This window comes from Pecten maximus, chromosome 7, assembly GCF_902652985.1.
Source record: "Pecten maximus chromosome 7, xPecMax1.1, whole genome shotgun sequence".
In the NCBI taxonomy this organism is placed as follows: domain Eukaryota; kingdom Metazoa; phylum Mollusca; class Bivalvia; order Pectinida; family Pectinidae; genus Pecten; species Pecten maximus.
The window spans coordinates 17852023-17879299 of record NC_047021.1 but is presented as its reverse complement, the minus strand read 5'-3'; the positions used below and the strand labels follow the sequence as shown (position 1 = coordinate 17879299).

At 36.9% G+C, this 27277-nt stretch overlaps 1 protein-coding gene across 2 annotated transcripts; it reads right to left on the bottom strand.

Moving 5' to 3' along the window:
* Positions 1-1726: 1726 nt before the first annotated feature.
* On the bottom strand, positions 1727-24971 carry LOC117331801 (carbohydrate sulfotransferase 11-like). Of its 2 annotated transcripts, none has more exons than XM_033890696.1 (4): positions 24527-24971; positions 13615-13748; positions 8390-8451; positions 1727-6601 (listed from the first exon to the last, which is right to left on the bottom strand). In XM_033890696.1, exons 2-4 carry the CDS (start codon positions 13715-13717, stop codon positions 5732-5734), a joined length of 1035 nt encoding a protein of 344 aa, XP_033746587.1. In that variant the 5' UTR covers positions 13718-13748; positions 24527-24971; the 3' UTR covers positions 1727-5731. The 2 variants fall into 2 exon arrangements, with proteins under 2 accessions (XP_033746587.1, XP_033746588.1); XM_033890697.1 differs by lacking the exon at positions 24527-24971 and adding an exon at positions 15080-16825.
* Between the last annotated feature and the right edge of the window lie 2306 nt (positions 24972-27277).

Here is a 27277-nt window from a genome sequence, read left to right as displayed (position 1 = left end):
CGTCCTTCTAGGACTCGTCAGTGATGCTAGGGACATGATAAAGTTGTTTCGTCCTTCTAGGACTCGTCAGTGATGCTAGGGACATGATAAAGTTGTTTCGTCCTTCTAGGACTCGTCAGTGATGCTAGGGATATCATATCTATTTCGTCCTTCTAGGACTCGTCAGTGATGTTAGGGACATGATAAAGTTGTTTCGTCCTTCTAGGACTCGTCAGTGATGTTAAGGACATGATAAAGTTGTTTCGTCCTTCTAGGACTCATCAATGATCTAGAGACATCATATTGCACGACTGTTTCATCCTTCTAGGACTCGTCAGTGATGTTGTTGCTGAAAACGATTTACATCCAGGAGTTAATACTATCTTTACTATATGACGACTCACACAATGTTAAGATACAGGATTTAGTATAGACTTGACAGATAATGGTAGGAGTGTAAGCATTGTCATTGTTTAAATAAGTCGTATATAGCTAAGTATATGGTATATAAAAGTTTAACTACAACTAGCATCGGGAACTAGTTTAACTAAGTTGATTATGGTGGTTAAGAATTAAGGTAAAGGTTGGTCAATGGTAAGGAGTTTTAAATGGATTGGCATAATATTTAAGAAGTTTTTTTCTGAGACACGTTTATAGATTTTGTTTTGATAGTGGCTTGACGGTTTTTATAAGTAGGTTAGTGTGTATAGGACATAGCATGACAATGATATTTATGTATTCGAAGTGAGGCCAAAGAAGGATTACGCGTGAACTTGGAGAACGATTTTGAACACAAATTTCAAATTCATTTTATTCTCTTTTCACATATTGATATGATGTATAGAGAAAAACATATTTACAATATAATATATACAATTAAAGTAGTGTTCGTATTTGAAACATGACAGTTTCACAACAAAATATTTTCATTCTTAATTATCAAGGAAGACAAATCATGTTATTAATTAATCTGATAAAAATACACATTTTCATAAGTTTTTTAACATTAGTCATATTCATTAGTTTGTTAAATTTAATAATATTTGGTCTTGACCAATAGTATTTGTCTATATATAAAATTGATAAAAAAGTGATAATAAAATTCATCACCAATTTGTTGACCATTACAATGTGGACATTTTCTTTCCTTATACTCAATCTGGTGCCATCTGCCAGTTTCAAAAATAAATTTATGATTAGTAGTGCGAAATTTACAAAAAATTACTCTATCTTTATCAGGTAATATATCTAAATAATTTTCAAAATTACAGTTATCCTTAAAAATTCTATAACACAGGATGTGACGAACAGGATGTGACGAACAGCAGTCTACATTTGTACCTACGTCAACAAGACCATATAAACCACATACATGTTCTTCATCTTACAAAACTCCATATACTATATTGTTTCTGTTCCTTATGTATTCTTCTCCTTTTTATCTTTGTCCCCGTCTTCGTTAAAATACAAAATTAGTTTAAATAATCTGTTGCGTGACAGATTTTGTATATACACCATTGTTACTGAAAGGACTATACGTAAGTTGTATAATTTTTGTCAAATCCATTTGCTTTCATCTGCAATAAAATTGATTTAAACTAAACCAACCAAATAGGCACATTGGGGACTTGTGGTACATCAATTGCTGCTTCGATGGCGTACAAAGTTTTCTCGACACCATGTTTCGGTATTGAAATAAGAATTTGTGGTAACTATAATTCATAGCAATTAATTAACAGACAACACGGAAATGAAGAAATGTTTAATTGACACACATTGAACATATAACAACATACTAAAATACCGTATTATGTTTTAACATCTGGCAATATATAGTATGTGGCCATACATAACATTCCACAGACATTGTTTATGTGTATTGGACGTTAAGATCTCATGGGACTAAAAAGGGCATATACTTGCGCAAATCGCTTTAGCCAAGCATGGAAAAATAACCAAAATAACCAATCATTAATCGAAATATTGAAAATAAACGAATTATTATACTTATTACTACTGACACATAGGCACAATCTACATAAAACTATGTTCTAATACTCTACACTCAGGAAATAATGTTGTGGAAGGGAGATAATCCTAACATCGAAAAGAAGGTCTAAATAAGACCGTAGGAGTTATCTTTCCTTTGTCTAAGTTATAATTCAAATTCTGAATGTTGAATGTCGTATGCTGAATGTTGAGACAGCTTCACACAGCTGCAATATAATTATTTATTTAAAACATATATTGAAAGTAAGATTACCATTGGATTAGTATTGAGGCCGAGGAAAGGTAAAATTATATGGCCTCAAGAGTGTATGCTACTTTTGTAGTCCATAAGAAACACCTTTATATGTTTAATCATAATATGAAATATTGTAAATTTTTTAACAATACATTTAAAATACAGATTTATTTTTCCACCTGACATGTACAATATCGGTGATAAGTAATTGGTTTTTTTTTTACTTTTTCACGTTCCTTTATTACCGTATATACCTGAATGTCTAACGTAGCAAACACTTCAGTCCCAAATTTATATGCACACCGGGAAAAAATCATTATTCTAACAAAACGGCTTTGAACGCATGAATGATACTAACTACATACATTTGTAGTGTTTGTAGGCCATGTCAAAAAATACAGATTGTTTATAGCATCAAAAACTGACAAATCTGATAACAATTTTATGTTATTTCTAGCATGTTGCATTACAATGCACAATGCATGAAATGAGATAAAATATTAATCCTCCATCACGATGCGTAGTATTGAATCGATGGTATGGTAACAGGTAAACCACGGGGATGATACATGTTGCTACAGTATTCAGTCTCAGTAATCACATAATTCAAATACAAAAAAAATATTAAATCACAATAATGTATATCTACAAAATACAAATATCAATTGACAAGTGGAATATAACACTAGAATAATTTACAAACATTTAACACACACATTCGATAAATATAAAAAAAACATTGACTACCATTACTGTAACATACATACTCAATAAAGAAGAGGCCAATGGGCCTTAACGGTCTCCTGGTTTGATATATTTTGGTAGATTTGATTCCCTTGACCTTAAATTTGAGTCAAGATGATCATCAGGTTTCTAAGTGTGTTGCCTCAAGAAGACGTTTAAAAGATTTTTGCATATTTGTGCATGGTGGCCGTAAATGAAGGTCAAGGTCATGCTCATTCATTTGAAACATCGGTATAGCCCTTTACCTCAGCATGCTATTGACCCAATATCAGGTTTATAGGCTTCTTGGTTAGTGACAATAAGTCGGTTTAAAGTTTTAGTATATTTGACACATGTGACCTTGAATGAAGGTCAATGTCACTTATTAGTATTCATTTGAATAATCTTGATAGACCTTTATTCTAGCATGCTATAGGCCCGATATCAGGTCTCTAGGCCTCTTGGTTATTGAAAAATAGTCCTTCAAATGTTTTCGCATATCTGACTCTTCTGACATTTGAACAATCTTGATAGCCCTTTACCCCCAACATGTTATGCCTAATATCAGGTCTCTAGGCCTCTTGTTTATTGAGAAGAAGTCTTAAATGTAAATTGTTTACTAACAGACGACGCACAACGAACGACACACAACGGACGACGACGGTCAAAAGACGATTTGTCTCAGGTGATCTAATAAAACGCTTTGATTACTATTACTGAACACGCAACTCAATAAATGAAACACTTTGATAACTCTCATTGTTGTAACACATTTCACAATATAAAAATATGGACCGTGGATTTTGAATTCGTGCTACGTCCTTGTGCATTCATTTTATATGCATCTTATTCTATACGTTAATTCTGAAGATCAGACAAATCTCGTGCGGTAACTTTTCTATCACAAAAATACGTCATGCCAAATAAAAAATAAATATTGTCGAACCTGTCTTATGTGGCTTTAAAAGGGAACCGGTCAAAAAGGTCACATGAGACAGGTGGTCACTTAACGCAGGTTAATGTTTTATGTTCATAGTCTGAGGTACAGACAAGGACCTATAGCACTGTATCTTTATCATGTTTACTATGTACTCTCTTAAAAAGTAAATACATTGAACTGATCAAAACAAATTTGATATTTGACTGATTTAAAAAGCATGTTTTTCCTGTTACATGTCGTTTTCTTTAGGATTCCAAAGTAACATTGTTTTCAAAGTCTGCTTTTCGCTTTCGTAAATTTTTGATTTGCGTTTTACCAACACCAAAAAACTCATCGACAACCTTAAAAGCTAGTCTACCAGCATCTGTTAGTTTGACAGCCTCCGCGTTTTGCCCAAGTGTTAAACTCTCTCTTTAAGGCCATATCAAACCTATCGCTATCGAACACAGAAACTGACACCCTAGCCATTTTGTACACACAACTCACTTACTTCCTGTTTCAACGGTTTTTATTCTATTTCCGGTTTCGGCTGTAAACGAAGTCGCTAAACACAGGTTGAAGCGGTGATAAAAACATGGTCGCTAGTACCGTAAGACAGGGAGTCGCTTGAAACAGTTAAAAATATAGCAAGATACATCGAGAGGATAAAAAAGGTTGCTGAAGACAGGAAATCGCTAAAAACGGGGTTTATGAGGCAGTTTTGATTGTATCTATATACAACGGCGATTGTTGTATATAACTAGCCCGTTAATGACATGATCAGCAAAGAATTCAAACGGATCAAATATGATACGATCCTTCGAAACATAACTTCATAAATAAGTCGGCAAACGGAAAGTTCCATATTTTTCTTCCAGCTAAACGTGGTTAAATATATGTTACAAAAGGTTGTTGTGTATGGTATTTCTTTCACTCGAGTCAGTTATTTTTCAAAAATTACAAAAACACGACTTTTAGCGAGTGAGTTTTGTAACTTTGCAAAAAAATAACTAACGAGAGTGAAAGAAATACTATGTAATTAACCAAGAGTTTGTGTTACCTATTTTAATGATGAATTGGCCTGGTTTGTGTCAACGCGTGTTCTTTTCACAAAATCAGGTGTGGTGTAAGGATATGACCTCAATTGAAATGCCGCTAATTGATATGCAAAATTTACAATATTGGAAATATCTGTAAATATTACAAATCATAACAAATAATTAGTAAATTATTCTTTCAAATCGATAGAAGGATATAAATGCTTTCAAGTAAACAACAAAACCAACTGCGAACTACATCTTGTGCGTTATGATATCCGAGACATCGTGAAGCGGCCTTCAAGTGCCAATCAAATAGCATTGAATCACGTGCTTAAAAAATAGTCCCGGTCAAATTTCACCGTGTCAACCAATCAAAACGCATTTAGAGTTCATGCCACGTGTGGTATAAACTGAATTTTTTTTAGCTGTTGTCATGATTATTTCATGCCTTGGGAGTTGAATAACACTCAGCTATTGTGGTAGAAACTTTGTTTACATACATATATACCTGTTGCTTTAATATATTTGAATTACAAAAGAATTTCAGGACCAGTTGTTTGGTTCATATCTAATTTGGCAAATTAAACTTGAAAATGACATGACTATGTCACATCAAACACATGAGCCAACAGTTTGTAATTAATAAACAAATTATGATTATTATTATTTACATGTGTCAGTAAGTTTGTTATACATGTACCTAGGATATCCCAGATAGAATAGACTACATTAAAATGAAATCAAATACACATGGACCTTTTTTATGAATTTCTGCGAGACAATGCCAAGTCCACAGGGACATACTTACACTAAGATAGGCAAAAATCATAATAAAGTCGCTTCGGCAATTGAGGTTACGTTCAAATGATCGGATAACGAATACCCAAAGAGATCGAAATCAGCTCGATATACATTCCATAATTTTTGTATATATTCAGCTGGAATCTGTGAATAAAACGTCTCAAATGTTTTCTTTGTCTCTACAGTACTGTATTTTTCCGATCTTCTAGGGAATCTAATTTGAGGTGGTACTCCAATATCCTTGAGAATATAATCAGCATCTCTATTTAAAGTCTCATATTTTCCAACAAAGTCGTATTTAACGAGACATGGACGACATAACTTGGTATACCTTTCCCAGTGGTCGTTAAAATGTCTCGTTTTCACGTCAGTGATGTATCTCACGAATTCTAAAAATGTCACATCATCTCCATTCTGAAGAGATTCACGGGTTGCATTCACTCTATACCGTTTTACGATTTCCTGTCCAGTTTTCCGAAAAGTATAGTCATGTATTCCTTTTCCAGCTAACTTATTTCTATAGGCTGACAAAAGTCTTTCGAGTGGGTTTCTTACCACAATGTATTTCTTGTATTTGTTAAGTATCTGTCGTTGTTCCTTCAGTGAATACATGCGTAGGAATTTCATTACACCCTGATATTTAGTATGGACGTTTCCAAAATTCAACTTACTGGAATTAACTTTTCCCGACAAAGTTATGAATATCGTCTTCCATTGCGAACAGGAAATCTTAGGAATGTAACAAAATACCGTTTTGTATTTCTCGTCAACAATAAGATAGTCTAAGTGTTGACTTCCGATCGTTTTTCTATTATGACCAAGTTTACATCCCTGGCGGAGACGTTGTACTCTCTCAATATTCTCGAGCTCTGCGGAAGTAGAAGTGATTCTCTCCTGAAACACATACATACGTGTGATGTTACACAAATAGAACGGAAGCAAGATTCCAACAATTTAAAACTAAGGTGATTCATGAAAAGAGAAATGTATTGTCATCATTTCAACTTAAATAGTGTTCCTATGGTGACACAAGAATCCCACGAAAGTGGCTGTATCGCCGCCTGCGCAGCAAGTTGAATTATTACGAAAAAATAGATAGAATTTTCACTTAAAGAAATAATGCTAAAAGTAAGTATGACCAGCATCACTCAAATATCCTCGGAATTCATCAATTCAGAGCAGGAACTTTCGGTAAATGAGCACCTAAAGAGAACTCGAGCTATCACGAATTCTCTATATTTAGTAATAGTTACCTTGACCTTCGACCTTCGGATCTGAAAAGCAATCCCAAGGAAGTACTGTTTGTAAGGAAGATCTGCATGAAGTTAGGGTTTGATCTGCCCAAGGAAACTTGAGTTATCACAAATAATATCACTAGTTTTAGTAACTGTGACCTTGAATTTGATCTTTGGACCCGAAAACAATTCCAAGCAAGCATTTTCGGTAAGGAAGTTATGCATAGAGTTCAAGTTTCACCGGCCAAATGGAACTTGAGTTATCGCACGGCAGCCTCTGTATGGACAACGACGCCGCCGCCGCCGCCGACACAATGGGCGCCACAAAAGAGGAATAGATGACACTGTACAATATATTACTAATTATTCATAAATTGCATTTATTCATTTCAGAAGTTTTAGGCTAATCTTGACTTGGGTGAAATGAAGAAGCGTCCAGATATGCCGTTTATCAAATCGAATTGAACGAGTTTAAATGAAGACATGGACAGGAGAAAATGATATTTGTCTGATACTTTAGTGGTGATTCAAAGGACAGAATGATATTTGTGTGACACCTGAGTGGCACTTCGTAGGACAGAATATCTGTAACACCTGAGTGGCACTTCATAGGAGAAATGATATTTGTGACACATACATGGCCCCTCATAAAACAGAATATTTGTTTGACACCTGGGTGTCTTTCATAGGACAGAATGATATTTGTGACACATACATGGCCCCTCATAAAACAGAATATTTGTTTGACACCTGAGTGTCTTTCATTGGACAGAATGGTATACATGTACGTGTGGCAGAATATTATTGATGTGTCACTGAAACAGGTATAACAAGGTAATTGTTTTGTTGTTGTTGTTGGGGTTTTTTTTTGGGGGGGGGGGGGGGGGTATAAAGAGGGTATAAAGATTGAAGAGAACTAGCTCGATAATATTTCCACCACTAAATGACATTATTCGTTAACCAAGGGGTCATAACTCTGCCAAATAACATCCGCGAAAAGTGGTGATCAAACTCATCTGAGCCATTTAGGTATTTAATGTTGTTTAAGTACTAAGTTTCAAGAAAATCTGATGATATTTGTTTGCTGTTATTGCACGGAAACGTAAAAAAAATACATTTTTTGTCAATCAAGGGGCCATAACTTAGCCAAATAACGCTCGCGGAAAGTGGTGATCGAACCTGGCCGAGTCGTTTAGGCATTTAATGTTGTTACTAAGTTTCAAGAAAACTGATAATATTGTTGCCGTTATTACATGGAAACGAAGTGTGACAGACAGACAGACAGACAGACAGGCAGACGGAGGGACGGACGCGCAAACCCAAATTAACATCCCCCGTTTCAGTGAATACGGGGAATAATTATGTGAATTGAAACAGGTATGATTATGTGTCCTGAAAGGGAGAGAATATCGTGTTTGTTGTAATGGACTATATAATGTATATTTACCTTTCCTTCTGTTTTGTTTTGCGGTGACCAGTCACGCAACAAACTTCCACTCAACGACGCATCTGAATAAAAATACAAATGTGACAAAAATAAAGATATTACTACATATCGTGGTGTATGATATAAATATTCTCACAAAATCGATTAAATCATCGACTTCTACCAGCTTGCATGTGTCACCATTTATAACTGAAGCCTATTGGTGGTAATTGAAATCTAAAAAAAGAATCCTTTGGCAATATACGTAATACTAAATATTGCGTATATTCGCGAATATTTACATTATGCGTCACAGTTTCCTATTGCCTCATTGTTAATCTGGGCTCCATCTATGAACGGATAGATGCTGTCAAGATCATATGACGTAATTATTACGCCATTTTGATCAAAGTCATAGAAATGCTTCGCTAAGCGCTACGAATGAACCAAACGCAGCGAGGACAATGATTGCGAACAATTGCGTTACTATGAAGTCATTTTGGCGCTATATTCAATATCGTCACAGAAAGTTATTTGATTTACAAATGCGTATCTATTCAAGAAAGCCAGATTTTTATATTATGTTAGTGTAAAGATAACAATTAGACGCAATATCAGTCACCCAGATTGCATTTATACTAACAATAAATACAATTTAAAGAGCGTTTAATTGTTCAAAATATTGCGCATATGCGCAATAATATTTTTTAAGATTCCGTTTTGCACCAATGGGCTTCCGTACCATTTCTTAATTGACAGATGTATCAAAACATGTGATACACAGATTTTACCAAATATTTACAAGTAAAAACGAATTCTCTTGAAAATATCATATTTATAATGTGTTCGTAAAACGAAGTACTATTGTATAAGAGTCACATGATTAGGCTTCTTTAGATATATATGTAGACCTTTTTCATTTAATTTCACAAAGATTTTATTTAATTGAATCAATGGGTATTGGACAACAAGCAAAACCTATACAAGTATAAGCCCTCTCCCTTGGGCAGTATAATGGACTGCATACATAGATTGTATAATAACATTGTAATAATAATAATGGTGATGATGGTAAACGAGATAGTACGTAAATATTGCTTCAACATGGACTAAGATACCGCATAGTAAATAATGTTTGGTAACCTCCCTTACGTCAAGTTCATAAAATAGAGAAGTTAGCGTTTTAGATACACAGATTAATCTATATTTAAAAACGCACGGACAGACGAAGGTTAGCCTAGCAGAGAAGAATACAAACAAGGAAGGGGAAATTTCACTATATATTAGTTAAGGTCCGAGAGGATTAAAGTTGTAAATATACTGTAACAAGAGGAGCAGCATTGGCCCAGTTTAGAAAATGGTTGAGTGTCACGATGGATGTCAGATTCCACGTGGCTATGTACCTCCCTAATGTTAGTAAATAGGCCTAGTGCAAGAACGCATATGTCTATAAATTGTTTAAGAGGTCCATGGTGCAGTGAGTTTACATGGTCTGGGACCTTTTGGACCAGGTATGATAATTGCCTAAATAAAATACCTGCAATATACATATTACTATTATTGCCCCATTGTCCAAATAGTACAGGTACTACAATAAAATAAAAAGCTCTCTGGTCTATTGATATAGAAATTAGTATTAGTGTTTGGATTCCACAACGAGAAATATCTTCCAAGTTAAATTTAAATCCACATACAATTCACTTCCATAATGTAAACATTGTTGACACCTTCACCAGTAGTTTACATCTGATTAACAAACACGGCCATTACTTGGTAGAATGATTTCGTCTTGGATTGTACAAACAACACGTCAATACACCGGACAAGTGGTCAGAAGTGTAGAAAGGTAGGGCAATCTAGGGCAGAAATGTCAAAATATTGATGACCTTTAGAGTTGTGCTTCAATGTCACCGCCAAAAGCAGTCCTATACTTGATAAAGTAATCAGTATATGCCTGTCCACTCTCGGGTTTGTCACCATAAGTAGGCCTTACCCAGGACTTCCGTTGGGCGTCTGAGTTTGTCAAAAACTTGTCACAAGAAATTTAATTTTGTGTAATTGGGTAATTTCAGAAATCATCATATAGTCCTTTCTCCCGTCTCTTTAGACAACCGTCTACGAAAATGAACGAAAATGATAACAAGAGTAGGAAATGACACTAAACAGGCATAATGCACGTGCGCCAATACCGGGCCAAGTTTGTTATGCTTGGATGCACTCGGTTAAACTTAAGTGTATGGGGTAAATTGGGCAAACTGTATAATCCATATAATTATATATAAACAAATCTTAATCTAAAATAAATCTGATATCTTTCTTTTTGTTGAGTAAATCAAAAATTAGCAATCCCAACATAAAGTTGGTTAAAAATGGCTAAAATTTGTCACACATTTTTCAGGCATGAGATATGTCCCGTAATGAATATCATTGCAACATTATTTCAGCATTGCTATAGCACATGTCATCGTCTGTAACCCGCAGTCCTGACGCTCACGGACAGCGATTATGGGACGATTGGTACATTTTTCATCGAATTTTGAATAATTAGAAGATCGCTTTCTTAGCGGTTTAGGTTCCACTAAAGAAACGGCAGTCTCCAAGAATTACCTTTCGATACCTACTAACTGCTTCAAATACATAATTTTAATGACTTTCAAAAATGATACATTGACACTATTGTGAAAAAAACAATATGAGTGTTAAAACTGCCCATTGATCAATAGTAGGACATCTATTGTATGTTTGGTAGCGGCCCCCTTGACGAGGACCACTAAAATAGGTTTCACATAGAAAGAGGTCCAAAGTTAAATATGTATGGTTTTATCTTAGTGGTTGCTATTTTTAAAGCAAAAACGAGATTCTCTGTGCCAATCGTCCCACGGTCTCTGCCCATGACCATCAGGGCCGTTGGTTACCGACCATGGGTACATATATTGATAGTCTTCATTAAGGGGATCTAAATGTTATATCCTGGGATATTTTAACAAGCCTGTAAATAATGTTATATCCTGGGATATTTTAACAAGCCTGTAAATCGCTACTCTGGTGAAATGGTGCAGAAATTGATATGTGTAACTATGAGCCTTGCTTCTGACATGTAATTTGCAAAGCTGTTCGTTAAGTTTGACAAAACATTCATTTTTTTCTGGATAACTTGAGCAGCTCGTGTGGATCGAATCTGTTACACACAAACAACTTCCTGTTCAAGTTCCAAATAAATCCAATGTGTTTACTCTTATTCCGAGATAGTTGATCAGACTAATGCCCCTGTTACATCCTATATACACTTACAGTGCGGCATGGTTGGTTTGTGTGATCCACACCACAGGCGCTTGCATAGAAAATGTGATTTTCAAAAAAATAAATTGACAGTGGTATGTGTAATCTGTTAAGCTTAACAGATTACACATACCACTGTCATATCAAAAACAAATTGAAAGTCATATTTTCTATGCAAGCGCCTGTGATCCACACGGGGTGTACAGATTCTCCTGAAAAATGCATCTTTCCACATTTTGCCAAATGGCCAAACATTTAAGAAAATAACATGATAAAAGCAGGTCTGTAACATGGTCCACACTTAGAATTGATTATTTCTGTGGATACGGTCCAAGTAGCGATATTAGATGTAAGATATCTGAAGGCAACAGTGATGTTACCCTCCTTGTCGTAAATAAGCTAAGTGTGAATGCCTACAGTAGTAACGGTTCATTCCCACTCAGCCAACATGTTGTTTTTGCTATATAAACATTACCTGAGTTTACCTGTGGAAAATGTAGGTATAGTCTGTTTCAGTATACGTATACATGGGACTCAAAGGTGACTAACAATAAAAGTGATGAAAATGTTTAAGAATACCTTTAAAAATATACATTCATGTGTACGTATTAATAACAGAATACATATACTGATAATTTATTACTTATATTAATAATGATAGTACACAACACTTCAAAAATGAAATAACGGAAAAATCTTTCATAATTAAAAATGCACCATATACAGGTAACAATGATATACAGTGTACTTTCAATCATTTTGTCCCTTGTTCTTTTTCCCCTTTCCATAGATATGATAACTATCTTATCATTAGCAACTAATTCTTACAAATGGAATTATTGTTTCAACAAAAATAAAGGTGCATTCTGTTAAAATCACATAAAGAGTTAACGGCATAAACTTCAATGATATGTAGTCAAAACTGTTTACAAGAGTATGTGTATGTAACCAACACAAAAACAACCAATTGTTATTCCCTCAAAATTACAATAAACAGTATACACCTTGGTCCAATCATTTTACCAGATCCATTAGTTATTTTTCTCTGAACACTTCCTGTTTCCTGAACATTAACATTCAATTTCATAAAGGGACCTAAGTGTTTATGATATACTTTGAGAAATTGAACTTGTGTATTCTAAACATTATATACAAGCGTAATTTAACATTCAATTTCATAAAGCAACTTGAACTTGCAAGGGTTATGATTACCATATACTCGTGTTAAAGGAAGTGACAATTATATAGACTAGTATTTCTTTGTAATAATAAGATTGAACTATTTATTACGTGAATAATTTCGTATGTGAAGACTGCATATATGAGAACCGCCGATATGATTAATTGACTTTGGTGATATTGTGAACTTTATCCGTGCTTTCTAGGATTATACTGATTTGTTCTTTATTATTCAATCAGTTTCACTATCATACATGATTTGTTTTACTTGAACTATTGAAATGTGATTTAAAGTCTTCTGTTTTTAATCGTTTTCTCTTAAGTACATTATATATACCTGTTATATATTACAATGAAACAGGTAACGTTGACTTAAACGTATTAATAATGTGACCTTTCAATGTAAAGGTTAAAATTGAACAAACGTATTTTCTGTTTTATTTATAAAACATAATAATTATGATAAAGTGTGAAATTTTTAACAATGAAAGATATAGAAAAATGAATTATTTTCAGTAATTTATGAAAATTTGAGTTATTTTATTTTGATTTTTTAATATAATAAAAGTATTTGTGATACATATACATTTAGTATACATTATCTACAAACTGATAACAGCATGTAGCACAGGTAATACAGGTAACACAGGTAACCTGAGAATCAAGTACTTCTCCAAAACAGGCTATAACTTACCTGTAATTAGTGCCTATTGTTCTCTATTGTTCCTACCCCCAATGTTAAAATAGGATATGTTGGCTGAGTGGGAAGACACCGTAGTAACACCTACCTTGTAAAGTCGATGTATTCCCCTCTTTGTTTAGAATTGTTACGAGAATAGACAGCCCGATACCCAGTCCTATAAGGACCAGTGCTGTTTTGTTTCGTCTCATCTCACTGACCACGACGAAGGCTACTGTAGACCTGGAAACGAAGTTATACTACAATTGTAATAATAATTATAAATACAATTTTTGTGTATTGAGATACATGCACATATTGATGTCGATCAGGATGCGAGTTTTGAACCCTGCTCCTATAACGAATTGTGATCCAAGCGGAAATTTAAAGTAGTCTAACCAATACTTCGCCTAAAATCTATAATCCAATGATCCTTAAGTGCCGGATCCTCCCACGAGCTATATTCAAACGGCCTTATTTTGTTGTGGTCAGTGTATTCCAACCACTTCGCTTGTCCAAACCGACATCAGGAATGTCATTTTGGATGCTGGCAATAGGTTTAGGTCATTAAAAGCGTTCTTAAAACATACAGAACAAAATCCCGTGAAAACAACGCAAAATTATCCTGGAGCATACAATCTAGGATTACATTTGAAACATAGACACCAGTGCTGACAAAATGCGTCCAGAATACAAGTCTATCAATAACTTCCATCTTATGGTATAACTTCTGTGTTACATATATCCTTTCTCTGACTTCTCTGAATGTATACAAATCAAAATTAAGATATCAATGTATTCATACAGTCGGAGGCCATGATGAAGTGTCATTACCGAAACCCGTCATAGTTTTTCAATACAATACCATTACTTTATTAAAGTGATATGCTGTGTGATGCCAAATCCATTCGATAAAAATTTGAATGGAATACATTTATACTATACATTTATACTGACATACATATACAAATACTGACGTAAACCTGGTGTGGCTATAGTTAATATGAATTTGACACAAGAAATGCTGCAATACAATGTATATGAAAAATGTTTGGTTATTTAGTCTAATAAAAGTTATTTAGTCTAATAAAGGTGGTAAATATCGTGCCAGATCAATTTTAAACAGCAAAATTGTACAATAGTATTCTAAACCAGTACAGTACTGAATCGATAGGCTCACCCTTATGTGTAAGGTATTGTTACGGGGCTTAAGACGCACAATTAGTGTTGACCCAGATTGTAGTTTGTTCGGGACAAATACTTATTCTGCCCATGCGCACGTGTAACATTGATGACTGCCTACACTATCGATCCAATCAAACTGTTATATTTTTGTAAAGAGAAGTAAATAAATAAAGTTGAAATAAATAATTTTGAAGTTTGAACAGTTAACAAACAAATTACATTTCAACAATGGTTTTGTCAGAAATACATAAGGTAATCTGTGTTCTATATTGGTCAAGATGTATATCAAATATGAAGCTGGACAGATTTAGGGTGTCTTACAATTCTCGCAAATCTAACCCGGGTAGCAGCTTATATTCACCGTATCTTTATAAAAGACTACTGACTACCTTTATAAATAAGGTCAGCCCATCTAACTATGGACGTAGATCAGCAGGATACTTCCAAGTATCTCAGCCTTTTATTGGATCATCCAATCAGCGGGATTCCATTGGATCATCCAATCAGCGGGATTCCATTGGATCATCCAATCAGCGGGATTCCATTGGATCATCCAATCAGCGGGATTCCATTCACAGTCAGTCAGCGGAAGGAAGATTTTGGGAAGAATATAGGGCAGTAGACGTTATTGTTATTCTGTAGAAGACTCGCTATCTTATTATTCATTAAATACCTGAAATAATCGAACCTATTTGGTAATAAACAATCGGTAATCAATGCCGAAACTTAGGTTGTCTCATACCATTATATCGAGGTTCTGAATGTATACAAATGTTTATAAAGGACATCCTCTCGGGGTAAATACAACGGACATGCCTAAGATTTTTTTTATGCTTTATGTAAACGAGGGACTAATATTGAGGTAGTTTGTAACAGAATATCAGCCCTCGACAGAGATGTAATAGATTCTATCAGTCCTTCACTTTTTTATTGACATCACATTTGACAAATTCGTGACGGCATAATTATTCGCGCACATAGCATTTCTGATGCTGATTGATGGCACATTATCATGTCTTCTCTCTAAACATTTTTTTGTCCATATGTCTTCATTGACACTTTCTCAGTTTCGACTTTTGGTTGAGGCTGTCCCTTTGAGGAAGGCTTCGAGACAAGGCAAAGTCTATAAACTCGTTGTTGTCTGCTTGACATTCAGCTTTAAAGTTAATGGTAATAGTGTTTCCTCCGTTGTCAGTATAATGTAACCAGGTGGTGTATCACACTAGCGAATACAGGGGAGGCATTTCATTGGCATAACACTTCAAAAACCCTTGTGAATGGTCCCATCATTCGTAGGCACCGTCCTTGACCTCATTTTGTTTACACAAAATCCGCTGACAATTAACCTTTTAAGCTGTATTTTTTCAACGACACGACACATTTTCAACAGAATTCAGGGTTCATATTCAACGTTGAAAACTAAACGATCAATTTCCAAGGGGTTCATTTTCAGCGTTACACCGCCTAGTCTGTGTACAATAGTTGTGAGGACTGTTTCAATTGTTAATGACAACTTCAGGTTCCCTACTCTTACATTAATAGGACAGGACCTCGTTTCTATTGATCACAAAATAAATATCTGGATTAATACAACATGCGCATTGTATGTTTAACTAATCATTAAACATAATATTTGAGTTCAGTGTCAGGTATCAATATAAATTATATAATACGATGATCGATCGCCGATACTGGACTCCAATATTATTTTTACTGATCAATAGAACGGCTCCCTTGGTGTGGCTAGATGAAAGCCGAGTCCGTTACCCCTGCGTCACCGGTCATTATATCATCTCATTTATAATAAAGGATTAAGGACTTCGAAGATGTCGCCCAATTGTTTCCATTACTTCTTTTATTTGTTTTCATTTTTTATTTTTCATTGCGTGAATGAAATGTCTATGGCAATTTTGTAAACACTGAATGATTCCACTCGCATCAAAGAAGGCATATTGGTATATATTGACAAAACTGATGACTACTATTACAGAAAATTACAAACGGGTTATGATTAAGGTCATTTTTGATCAGACGCTGTTACTTTGGTGCTTTCATAACCGCATATAAAAATTGCCTCAAAATGTTAGTAGATGACGCGACAATCAGCATGACCAACTACCGACATCTACGGTAAAAACAACAGTAGAGAATACCTACTTTATAAGGAAACCGAAGTCTTTATCTCAAAATCGATTATACGATTATAGCATAGATTTCTATGGTTATTGACAAAGCTTTAGATGCATAACAGATCGGATGACTCTCTATTAGTAGACATGCTCCCGTACTCGAATGGTATTTATCACATTCAAGAACAGCTCCTTCCGATAGGTCAAAATACTTTACAGATGTACCTCATAGAATTGTCTTAATGTTCTCAAATGCGCAGCCGTGTACGTTGACGTACAGTACGAACTCAATGTCGTCATTCAACAGCTGTTGTAACAGTACAGTAGTCTCGGAGCGGCACGGGGCAAACATATGTATTTTACCATTCCTAGTAAACACCTGACTTTCAGGCTGCTTTGTTCATCTACCATACAAGAAACCATAACTGGCCTCGACGACTGTAAATAGTTTATAGATCTAGAAGAGTATCGTCGATAATGTTCCTCGTCAGAGCCTTGTATAATGGTTGTGGATCGATACATACTCTCGGACGGTTTCGATACTACGACTAGAGAAGATATCCAATAAGTTGAGACATGTACGAGTGAGATATATATTATTCCTTTTTCACATTATCTTTCACTTTCTTGTATGTGTTGCCTCACTGAGGGTATTAATCTATTTGAGAATGTCACTTGCCTTCAAGTTTTCCTGCCCCTTGGAACACGTTCGGAAGTGTTTTTGCTATAGCTGATGTTCCGAATTAGTAGCCAATTAACAATCTGTCTAGTGTATTTTTCTGGGTCCCTCCTTGATCGCATTTGTGTTGACTTTTACAAAATTCATTTCTTGGATCGCTTTTAACCTAAAAATAGCGTTTAATTCTTTCTGTATAACCACAAACTCAAACATGAATTTTCTCTTGTTCTAAGGGTTTTTGATTATGCACTTCCTTTTCTCAACAGGTCTGATTGGTCTTTTGTTGAACACCGCTAATGTTCCTTTACAAGGAGTTTTGACTCCTTGTACATCTTTGAGTACAATTCAGACGGTAACATATTTACTGTCACCTCACAGGCTAGTTAAAACTCTGGCAAAGCAGAGACATATATGTCAATACTTTCGCCTTGTTGTTAAAAACACTATGCCTGGTGCGTTTGAGATGGGTTTTTTTATGTCTTTCGATTGCGCCATGGTTTCGAACTCAAAACCCTCAAAAATACCTAAAACGTCTTTGTTAACCCAGTTGCTACTTTAGTTATCACGTTCGCGTCTGAAACGTTTCCACAACGGTGTCAAATTATATCTGATATATGTCGGTGGGAATGGTATGATAAATGCTGACATGTGTACCTCGACTGAATTTTCTTGGGCTTGGGATTGGGCCGGATATTTCTTTATCCGAGTGTTCTCATTGTTCAATATATAAAGTCAATATTACACTGAAAAACAACAAGAGTTCAAATGTTCATGCGAGCGTTAATTCAGTATTCATATCAAATTACCGCGACACACACTGACTTTACTTTAACATGCGAGTGACCTTTTCCGCTACTATCTGCTTCTGGTGACACCAATTGGACACACATTTACAGATAATTTCGGATATTCTAGCTTACAATAGCACTGTCGTATCTACTTTTGTCCTCCTTTTCCTTCTCCGACACGTAACGTTTTTACAACTATAGTGCATCGTCTAATGACAAATACTAACCAAGACTGCCGACAGAAAGCTAACTTCGTTTGTATCAGCTTCCACTTTTAGGAAGCGGCCAATGCTTTACCTGTATAACCCCATTATCACCCCTGTACACGCGCCATTACAAGATTCAAAATCTTAAAAACTGCACTCGCACAAAGTTATGAGATAAACTCAATGTGCAATCTGTTTTACCGACTAGATTTTAAAACCAAATGTCAATGTTACAGATATGCTGTAAGTATGGAATGTAAGTCAACAGGTCGACCGTATACCCCATGTGTTCTGTATGTGAGAAAATAAGCGTGGTAAGGGAATCATTTGTAACTTTCGATCATATTGTTATACCCGCGCCTGTGTTTTGTTTTCTGTCAAAAGGTGTGGTATTAGTTTGCGTATGGAACCCTGACAGATTGTCAGGCTAGCGTCCACAGAACACGGGTTTATATCGGCACAATTACTTGGCGATTAAAATAAGAGGCCGAACACAATGGCGTATTGTTATACTAAAGAGCCACCATGTCGTGGGTGACACAGAAGTAGGAAAGTGTTGGAAATAAAGGTATATAACAATACAAATACACAACTGAGGTACTAAGCGTGCATAAACAGGGAAAAAAATTTAAAATTTTAAAATACCGAAAATAGGTTCAACCTGAGAAAAATCCAATAAGGCAAAACTACCTTATTTTCCATCAGGTTTATAAAGGAGTAAGAAACTAGGAATAGTAACCTCCTCTATATCAAATGGAAACAGTACTTAATGTTTCAAGTAGCATTCTCAAAGATACAGACACATCTATTTTGCTGGGAACGTGGCTGCCATATTGGCTAGAAAACGGAGTCTTAGCACGAACCAGAAAAAGATAATTTGAATATGAATTATTTCAAAAATGAGAAGAAAAACAAGAAATATCTTTAAAAAAGATAAACGGCATAGTTTCAATGCTGGTGGTTATAGTGTAAAACTGCTGGTGAAATAAATCAGCGAACTGATAACAAAACTATATCAGTTTGAATCATATTGGTGATAATAAGACTGCATTTGAATCAGGAATATAATTCCATCAATGTGTCATTTGAAAAGATACATCCATTTATTCAGCATGCATTCAATCTTAACTTCGTTCCGTTTTAACTGCATATCTGCATTTTGCATTTACCGCTACATTGACCAATCACATACTTCATCTTGACCAGTAACGCCACCTGTCGCGTCATATCCGGGGCCAAAAGAATATTATACGGCTATGCCGAAAAATAAGGTTAAAAGTTCTTAAACCTTTAATATCGTGCCAAAGAAACTCTTTATGTCGAGATCAAAGCCGAAAACAAACTTCTACACTTCCTACTCGCCTAGCCAGAAATACACGCATCTTATACCACTGCGTCACATCCACCTTCTTAAAAAGAAAGTTTCAAAGGCGCAGTTATGGTCGGTCGGATACTCTAACATGACCATAGTGACAAATCGTCTATTAGATGATATAAATACATGGATCGCAATGTATATATTTACAAGGATGCGAATTATACATATATAACATACATTCAGCACAGTCAACTACGACAGGAAATTGAAATCTAATTGGCCATGTACATGTACTGTAGTAATAACGACAGTAAAGACGTGTAGATTGACGAATTTTCGAGGTAATACGCCCCGTTAATCACACACAGCCACAGATCACAGGCGTCTGCTTCTGGTTAGTATTGATAGAAAAATATAGTATATTTATGGCCTAATATTTTTTTCTATCAATACTAACCGAAAGCAGACGCCTGTACATAGATCATGGAACAACGCAAGTTTAGTAGATAAACAACGAACAATATTGTTATAAATGTTTGTGTTAATGATGCCTTCGGTCGATAACTAATTCGCCGACGGCCTACTGTAGTTAATTAGAAAAACAGCTTAGGCGGTGTACAGATGGTATGAATAAATATTGAAATAGAAGTACAGTTTTGTGATCGCACAACGTTCCACGATGTGCGATGTGCTCACGATGTCTACACAATGTCTGCACGATGAGCGATATGTGCGATCGATACGGATCGTGCAGGAAAATGTGCGCACGATGGGCGATTGGAACGGTACATGTGCGATAGGTATCGTGGTAGATATAAAATGAGGAATGCATCATCTAATTATTAAACGTGTGGAACGATTGTAAAAGATATACAACGATTAACATTTTACGAGACAGCTCATTACCATATTTTATTGAAATATATGCAATAATTAACAGGAATGAAACTAAATACCGATGTAAAATTAAATAAGTTATCTAAATAATTTTAAAGAACTTTATATAATTTGTTCTGACTTCGTCGAAGACACCTCTGGATCTAGAAAAAGTGAAGAAATGTATATATTCGGCGGGAATATAACAGTTAAAACGACTTGTTTTGAATAGAAACATTTCTTTTTTTGTTTAAAAATACATATTATATGTAATTAATGTATTAAGTATAATCGTAGTGGAGTCCGTCTACCATCCTATACATGTAGATGTATATACACGTACTACATGTATATATACATGTATCACCAGGCCGTCGAAAACATCACGAATAGTTGCGAGACAAAATAACGGTACTTTAATGGCAAAAAAAACCAGGTCATAATGTGTTTCATGAATGAAAACAATTGTTATGCAGCAGTATATATTAGCGACCATCTTATATCATTATTTTTGTGGGTTTTTTTTGGTATATGTTTTCGTACAATTGGTTATTTCGTAATATTTATAACCCTATCGTTAGCTGTGCGGTTTACATCGCACAGTTGTGCGGTACGATGTCTGCACGATGTGTGCACGGTGTCTGCACGATGTTTTTGAAACGTTGTGCGATCACACAACTGTAAAAGTTTTGGAGCGATATGATGTCAACAATATTATAAACTAAGATATCCCTACGGACGAAATAATTCATAAAGAAGAGAAAAGTTCGACAGCACGCGGTGTTATGTTATATATTATGTTATATATAGGAACTAGCAGTAGCTATAGAGATAGCCGGTCTTGCTTGGAGTATTTACAATATCTTCGGGCTATATTTCAGGTCTTTAAACAACAACTATTACTTTAACATTCGTCTACTCTACGGCTTAAATGTCAAAAGCTTGTCAACATGTACACAATGTACATTTTATCTGTAAAACACTCACATGAACTAACTCCCCACCCACGCACCCTACTCACGAGGACTAACTCCCCACCCACGCTCCCTACTCACAGAGACTAACTCCCCACCCACGCTCCCTACTCACGGGGACTAACTCCCAACCCACGCTCCCTACTCACGGGGACTAACTCCCAACCCACGCTCCCTACTCACGGGGACTAACTCCCAACCCACGCTCCCTACTCACGGGGACTAACTCCCAACCCACGCTCCCTATTCACGGGGACTTACTCTCAACCCACGCTCCCTACTCACGGGGACTAACTCCCAACCCACGCTCCCTACTCACGGGGACTAACTCCCAACCCACGCTCCCTACTCACGGGGACTAACTCCCAACCCACGCTCCCTATTCACGGGGACTTACTCTCAACCCACGCTCCCTACTCACGGGGACTAACTCCCAACCCACGCTCCCTACTCACAAGGACTAACTCCCAACCCACGCTCCCTACTCAACGGAACTAACTCCCAACCCACGCTCCCTACTCACGGGGACTAACTCCCAACCCACGCTCCCTACTCACGGGGACTAACTCCCAACCCACGCTCCCTATTCACGGGGACTAACTCCCAACCTTTCTCCCTATTCACAGGGACTAACTCCCAACCCACGCTCCCTACTCACGGGGACTAACTCCCAACCCACGCTCCCTACTCACGGGGACTAACTCCCAACCCACGCTCCCAACCCACGCTCCCTACTCACGGGGACTAACTCCCAACCCACGCTCCCTATTCACGGGGACTTACTCTCAACCCACGCTCCCTACTCAACGGAACTAACTCCCAACCCACGCTCCCTACTCACGGAGACTTACTCTCAACCCACGCTCCCTACTCACAGGGACTTACTCTCAACCCACGCTCCCTACTCAACGGAACTAACTCCCAACCCACGCTCCCTACTCACGGAGACTTACTCTCAACCCACGCTCCCTACTCACAGAGACTAACTCCCAACCCACGCTCCCTACTCACGGGGACTAACTCCCAACCCACGCTCCCTACTCACGGGGACTAACTCCCAACCCACGCTCCCTACTCACGGGGACTAACTCCCAACCCACGCTCCCTACTCACGGGGACTAACTCCCAACCCACGCTCCCTATTCACAGGGACTAACTCCCCACCCACGCTCCCTACTCAACGGAACTAACTCCCAACCCACGCTCCCTACTCACGGAGACTTACTCTCAACCCACGCTCCCTACTCACAGAGACTAACTCCCAACCCACGCTCCCTACTCACAGGGACTAACTCCCAACCCAGGCTCCCTACTCACAGGGACTTACTCACAACCCACGCTCCCTACTCACGGGGACTAACTCCCCTCCCACGCTCCCTACTCACGGGGACTAACTCCCAACCCACGCTCCCTTCTCACAGTGACTAACTCCCAACCCACGCTCCCTACTCACGGGGACTAACTCCCAACCCACGCTCCCTACTCACGGGGACTAACTCCCAACCCACGCTCCCTACTCACGGGGACTAACTCCCAACCCACGCTCCCTACTCACGGGGACTAACTCCCAACCCACGCTCCCTACTCACGGGGACTAACTCCCAACCCACGCTCCCTACTCACGGGGACTAACTCCCAACCCACGCTCCCTACTCACGGGGACTAACTCCCAACCCACGCTCCCTACTCACGGGGACTTACTCTCAACCCACGCTCCCTACTCACGGTGACTAACTCCCCTTCCACGCACCCTACTCACGGGGACTAACTCCCAACCCACGCTCCCTACTCACGGGGACTTACTCTCAACCCACGCTCCCTACTCACGGGGACTAACTCCCAACCCACGCTCCCTACTCACAGGGACTAACTCCCCACCCACGCTCCCTACTCAACGGAACTAACTCCCAACCCACGCTCCCTACTAGGAAGCCTTCGGTTGCTTCTCCTTATCATTTACTACTCAATTCAGCGCTTGATTTGAAATACGCAACATTTGTAATATGTAATATATATGCATCTATCCCTTTGGAACCAAACAACGCTTTTAGAGTACTGAGAGGTATTTTTTTCATATTTTAGACCAATGTTTTATTCACTTATTAGACATTACGATTAATTTCATTGTCTTACGCAGAATTACTTAGAATATAGAAACACTATTAAGGATACAGACTAATGTTAATACCAACATATCTGAAATTGTAGTGATAATGAAATAAATGTTCCCTTTCATGAAACGATCACTCTAGAAACCGAACGAGACTAAATTGCATTAACAAAGCACGTTTGATTGATAAAAATGACATGGTTGAGCTTCATGTAAATAGCCGCCATCTGCATTTCAAGGTCAAAAGAGAATCAACGTTTATGTTTTTATAAAGTCAAATCTGGTCAAACAAACGCTCGCACTTTCTGCTATTGACACTTGTAAACATAACGACATGGTTATTTTTTGCAATTGGTCTGATTCACAAGTACTTTCTTTGTTCTCCTGAAACTTGCATTTTACGCATATTTTGCCGAAATTTACAGATAGCTTATCAGATTAAATGTAAAAATCAAGACATATGGATAGCCATAATATATATTAACAATTGGTCAAGTTACTTATGTTCCTTTGCACCAGAATAGTATTTTTTATGTTTGTAAAATATCACTGGATTTGCTATTCAAATGAACCTTAAACATGTTAAAGAGGACTGCCACTGTCCCGATGTCAGAACCAAAGAGCTGTCCGGCCCCGCGCGTCGCCTATGCCTATGGCCGTGAAAGTCCAGTCGAGCTAGATTTCAACCTCAAACAAATCAGCAACCGACAAATAAAGATACATGGAGTGACGATGACACAGGACATTCATACTTACCAACTGCTATTGTTGTTTGTTGTTGAATTCCTCTAAGTTAAAACACTGTAGCAATACCCTGTTCCGACATAAAGATAGTTACACTCTTCCGCTAACTCGATTCGGGTATACTGTACATAAGGTTGTTTACAATAGGAAACTAACCATGCATGTCGCACCTAGCACTGTATAGACATGTGATCACGGAACGCTTGGTGGATATGTAAAGCCATAGATCATACGGACAAACAGACACGAGACGGCTGTCTGGTTCTTATTCCGGGGAATTCACCTGGGTACAAAACATCAGTATAACATTACATAATGTTGACAACTATTCGTGACGTCTATACATATATGGGATATATAATAGCTACTATTGAACTTCATATGCTGATATACACGAAATATAATTCCTACATGTATTAAGATATAATCGGCGAACCTTCACCAAGTGACGACAGCACAGTGTGTAGCATGACATGACAGGGTGCGGGTGCGCATGTATGTTGACCTTGACCCTATGCATCGAGTACACCCTGTACAGAGGACAGAGTATATAGGTCTCTGACAGAGGATAAGTACATTTTGTATTTCTTCCTGGTAAAGTCTATAATCTTCAGAAGCCCTTTCCTGATACAAAATAACACATTAAGATATACATTTTAAAGATAATATGGGAATCACAGGGACCTGAGAATTTGTAACAGTCTACTTGTATTTGGATTTTCCCTTGTGTGTACATAGAACATTTGCAGACTTTTTTTTTGGGGGGGGGGGGGGGGGGGGGGGGGGGGGGGGGGTGGGTGATTATAATTTGGTAAAAAATGACATTATATAGGTAATGAACACCGTGGGTTGATGGAGGTCATTTAATTAAAGAAAATATAATGGTAAATTGTATAATTAGTTTTGAGCCGATTAAGATTCCATGACTGAGATATACTAATACAGGTACAGATGGGTTTTGTTTACTCACCTTTTCTGTATGATCGAGGTGAGAAGTATGGTGACTCACAAGGTGTGTTTTTTTACTCACTTTTTCTGTATGTTCGAATTGGGAAGTATGGGGACTCACAATGTGTGGGTTTTTTACTCTCACTTTTTCTGTAAGTTAGAGTTGAAAAGTACGCTTCGAAAGCTTGCTTGTGCCATTTTTTGAGGAAAAAAGTTCAAGTCGTACAAACGATTTAAAAATGTCTTACGAACGGGTTAAGGTTCATGATCACACTTCTGACATAAAATCTCCGTTCGTATTTATAAAACCCGGGGCTTCTTACGAAGCGACTACGCTACGGTAACACACATGGTCGTATATGCCTAGGGCCATTGAGACAACGCTCTCAGTGAATCCTACATGTATTGTAACACCGTCATGCTTGACCGCAGACACTATTCTGGCTTCCAAACAGGTTTTGCTGGTGAGGTTTTCAGATTCTTTATTTGCTTAAGTTTTTTAACTCATCACAATTACATAAGACATAATACAACATTTACATACACGAACACATTAACTGTTCATACCACAGTAAATCTAACTGAAATCATATCTAATCCCGTTGATGACTGTTGATACATAGTACATACTTATGATTTCAATCAGATTTCACTAATTCACATACACACCATATACATTCATACCAACATAATGATTGACATAGTATTATAGAGAGAGAGAGAGAGTATATGAAATTATGGACGTAAGCTGACAACAACCTTCTTCTGTACATAACCAATATATTTTCCAAGATTATATACTACTTTCATATTTTGTGTGCTTGATAATTGAATCAGTTTGTACATACTTGGATTCTTTACATAATAATGTTTAAGATACATGTACTATCTGTGCATGTCACCTATACATTGCCCAATATTAGCAAATCCAATGGCAAAATTTGTATTCCCTTCAAAAAAATCCAGAGCCATTTCTGGAACTAGCATCATTATAAGAATAAAAACAAGTTGTTTATCCATTTGTCTGAAAGGTACTGCTATCAATATTTTACCTGAGAATTGATTATAAATACCAAAACAACCTTGACACGTGTACCTCTGAATGGTCTGTTGTTACATAGGGTAGGTGAGTTTGGAGCACTGAAAGTTAAAATCTAAAATGTATTTTTAGAATTAAAGTATACGAGTACCTTTGTAAATGTCATGTAGTAACCCATAGAAAGTATTATTTCGTACCTGTTCCCTGTTTTGATGTAGATTCTTTTTTAAGTTTCTACTTATTCTCGTTGTAAACGAACCAACCAGTTTGGTTTATTAGGAAGAGCTGATAGGCCTTTGTGAATACAAGAGTGTTCCATTTTCAAAAGAAACACAGGTAAAACCATAGCTAATCTCGCAAACACCTTGGTGTTTGTACAAACTATTTCAATAGCAAGTAATATTTATATAGGTTCTAGATTTGTTGATTGGTCAATGCCATAGACAACAAACCCAGTTTACCTTTGTGTATCGGACATCCTTGTACATGATTTAGCACACGATTAGCTATTGTAGCTGTGTTCTCAAAAAAAAAGTAGTAAGATCGACATTACCAGCAAAGTTCGCAGAAAAGAAGCGTTTTACAGCATTAGACTGAAAATCTATATTCATATTTACAATTTACAAGAATAAAGCAGATTGTCAAAATCCAGATAATACGGCGATAGCTATTGCATCTTGATTTGTTTCGGATACTCGACCACCGCGTTACTTTTTCGTAATCTCGTTCAGTCGCTGCGAAATGGCACATATCAGCCATCATAGAAAACAATTTTC